Source organism: Pseudophryne corroboree, assembly GCF_028390025.1.
Source record: "Pseudophryne corroboree isolate aPseCor3 chromosome 3 unlocalized genomic scaffold, aPseCor3.hap2 SUPER_3_unloc_7, whole genome shotgun sequence".
Lineage (NCBI taxonomy): Eukaryota > Metazoa > Chordata > Amphibia > Anura > Myobatrachidae > Pseudophryne > Pseudophryne corroboree.
The window spans coordinates 2,144,821-2,148,072 of record NW_026967563.1 but is presented as its reverse complement, the minus strand read 5'-3'; the positions used below and the strand labels follow the sequence as shown (position 1 = coordinate 2,148,072).

General features: G+C 41.1%; 1 protein-coding gene across 1 annotated transcript; it reads right to left on the bottom strand.

Annotated features, from left to right (window-relative positions):
- Positions 1-1,375: 1,375 nt before the first annotated feature.
- LOC134984644 (oocyte zinc finger protein XlCOF6.1-like) lies at positions 1,376-3,025 on the bottom strand. Its single transcript, XM_063950186.1, has 2 exons — positions 3,016-3,025; positions 1,376-2,792 (listed from the first exon to the last, which is right to left on the bottom strand). The coding sequence occupies exons 1-2, from the start codon at positions 3,023-3,025 to the stop codon at positions 1,489-1,491; spliced, it is 1,314 nt and encodes a 437-aa protein (XP_063806256.1). The 3' UTR covers positions 1,376-1,488.
- Positions 3,026-3,252: the final 227 nt, after the last annotated feature.

The window sequence follows — 3,252 nt, the reverse complement described above, 5'->3', positions numbered from 1 at the left end:
AAAAATTGGCAGCACCCGGTTTCCATGGGTTAATCACTATAATGTTAACAGTAGGGCAATTGCCAAAACTACCAAATCCCTGTGGCCCATGGTACAGACTGACAAGGATCTGAATCTTACAGGAACAGCCATCATGCCCACATACACGAGAGGTTGTAATTTACGTGACTGGCTAGTCAGATCTGATGTGACTGGTCTGCACTCCAAACAAAGTGAACAAAACATCTTTTTGTCTTTACGAAAGGTTGCTTTAGATGCCTTGATTGCACCACATGTAGATGTCTCCTTATCGGGAGCACGTTCAGGCATCCGTTCAGTGGCAGAAAATACACCATTAAGCATAGGGTCACGTGCACTACTAGATTTATTATATATCTTATCAGCTGCCCATGCGAATTGCATTATGTCGGCAAAACCGACTGTACACTAAGGGAACGTATGGCTAATCACAAATTGGTCATTCGAAAAGGCCATACAAAGTGGGACTAGCACCAGCCGGTTGCTCGACACTTTGCCCTAGCCAAACATAACATTGCCTGTTTAAAATATATCATTATAGATCACGAACCTGCGAATCTGAGAGGTGGAAATAAATCACTTTATTGCAGAAAGAATCCAGATGGATTCATGAGCTGCAAACTCTTTCTCCCAAAGGCCTTAACGAGTCTCTTGGTCTTCATTGCTTTTTATAATGATGTATAGATGTGGTCAGCAACCTTTATATTCATAATCACCTAGAAGTATGTATCTACATATGTGATCTGTATTTATTACATGGCATCTGTACTTGTTCCTGGTTTGTTTAAATTGTTTTGTGTATAACAATTCTTGTTTCTATGTTTCAGTTTGTATCTATTATGAAATCTCCGGTAGGCGGGGCGGCATGATGATGTCATCTGTGGGCGTCAGAACGCTGCAACCACGCCGAAATTCATTGCACATGAGGGGGGATATAAGGTATGTCTGTTTGTATTTTCTGTGACCTGAGTGCCGCCCATTGCTTCGTCGCTGCCCGGGTACCGGACTTTAACTCATGTCGTGGGAGTACTGCCACAAATTGACTTATATATATAATTGTGCCCAAGGCTGATTATTGCATCTACAACAGATATAGGGGCTTATGTGACAGCCTGTGAGATACAGACGTGGGGTGACACTGGCACAGCTGCCCGTATATAAAGTGGCACTCATTATTAGGCAGAGCGGAGGTGTAGCAGGGACATGACAGTCAGATCGTATCCCTATTATTAGGTAATAAGCGCTCACCCCCGTCACCTCCAGGATGGTACTCCCACACTCCTCTGGGCAATCCAGTTCCAGAAACTACCACTCATGCTAGAAAGTGACCCCCCCCCCTCCCCCATCCACACAATGAGAGCAGGTGATCTTACAGAACAGGTAACAGGGAAACAACAGAAACATAAAACTACAGGTATGAGATGTAATGTGACACAAATGATAGATGTGAGAGGTCACATAGAGCCGGGATCAGGATACGTTGTGTAATGAGAGGTCAGAGAGAAAGCTTCCCCCATGTTGGATGGTAACGCTGAAGCCTTGCCCTTTGTAGGTGTGACTTCTCTCATGTCGAACAAGATTTGATTTTTGTATAAAACATTTCCCACACTCAGAACATGGAAATGGTTTCTCACCTGTGTGTATTCTCCCATGTGTAACAAGTTCTGATTTCTGTACAAAACATTTCCCACACTCAGAACATGGAAATGGCTTCTCACCTGTGTGATGTCTCTCATGTCTAATAAGTTGTGACTTAACTATAAAACATTTCCCACACTCAGAACATGGAAATGGTTCTTCACCTGTATGACTTATCTCATGTCTAACAAGTTGTGACTTATGTATAAAACATTTCCCACACTCAGAACATGGAAATGGCTTCTCACCTGTGTGACTTCTGTGATGTGTAACAAGATATGATTTCTGTCCAAAACATTTCCCACACTCAGAACATTGAAATGGTTTCTCACCGGTGTGTTTTCTCTCATGTGTAACAAGATGTGATTTCTCTAGAAAACATTTCCCACACTCAGAACATGGAAATTGTTTCTCACCTGTATGACTTCTCTCATGTCTAACAAGATGTGACTTATCTATAAAACATTTCCCACACTCAGAACATGGAAATTGTTTCTCACCTGTATGACTTCTCTCATGTCTAACAAGATGTGACTTATCTATAAAACATTTCCCACACTCAGAACATGGAAATGGCCTATCACCTGTATGGATTTTCACATGTCTAAGAAGATGTGATTTCAGTGTAAAACATTTCCCACACTCGGAACATGGAAATGGTTTCTCACCTGTGTGACATCTCTGATGTATAACAAGATGTGATTTAAGTGCAAAACATTTCCCACACTCAGAACATGAAAATGGTTTCTCACCTGTGTGACTTCTCTCATGTATAACAAGAGCTGATTTTTGTATAAAACATTTTCCACACTCAGAACATGGAAATGGCTTCTCACCTGTGTGACTTCTCTCATGTCTTACAAGAAGCGATTTGTATGTAAAACATTTCCCACACTCAGAACATGGAAATGGCCTCTGTCCTGCCTTAGCTGTCTGATGGGTAATAAGCTTTGTGTTCTGTGTAAAACATTTGGCATCTATAGAACAGGGAAACTCTGTATCTACTGTCAGAGCTGTAACAGATGCATCAATATCAGAGTGATCAGGAGAACATTTCCCAGAATCAGCAAATAGAGTTGGATGTATAATTGGGGTAATGGGGTTAGCTCCTGGAGAATCCGGTCTACTGTCATTATCTTTTATGTCACAATCCGGGGATAACATTAGATGTCCTTCTGAGATATTCCTGCTTGTGTGTCCATCTGCTGGAAATAAAATACATTACGGAAATGTGACATTTTCCTGTAACATTAATCTTGTAAAGATTATAATGAAAAATGTCTGTTTACTATAAAATGAGTAGACGAGACCCAGGGTGTCCCATGGTACAATATATAATTATATAAATGACATTATTACATGTAAGCATTGCGGTTATATTTATTTTATTTTTAAACTAGGATGATTGGACTGGAGTATAACACTGAGAGATCATGTGGGATTACTACAGATGACATGAGCTGCTGCCATAATGTCTACTTGAAGAAGCCCAAATCTTTCTATCAGTAGCTGGAAGACTTCCTGAAGTAGGGACCAGTCCCTTGGAATATCCTGCCTCAGTCTCAGCTATTCGGCCACTGTATACTCCTAGCCTGA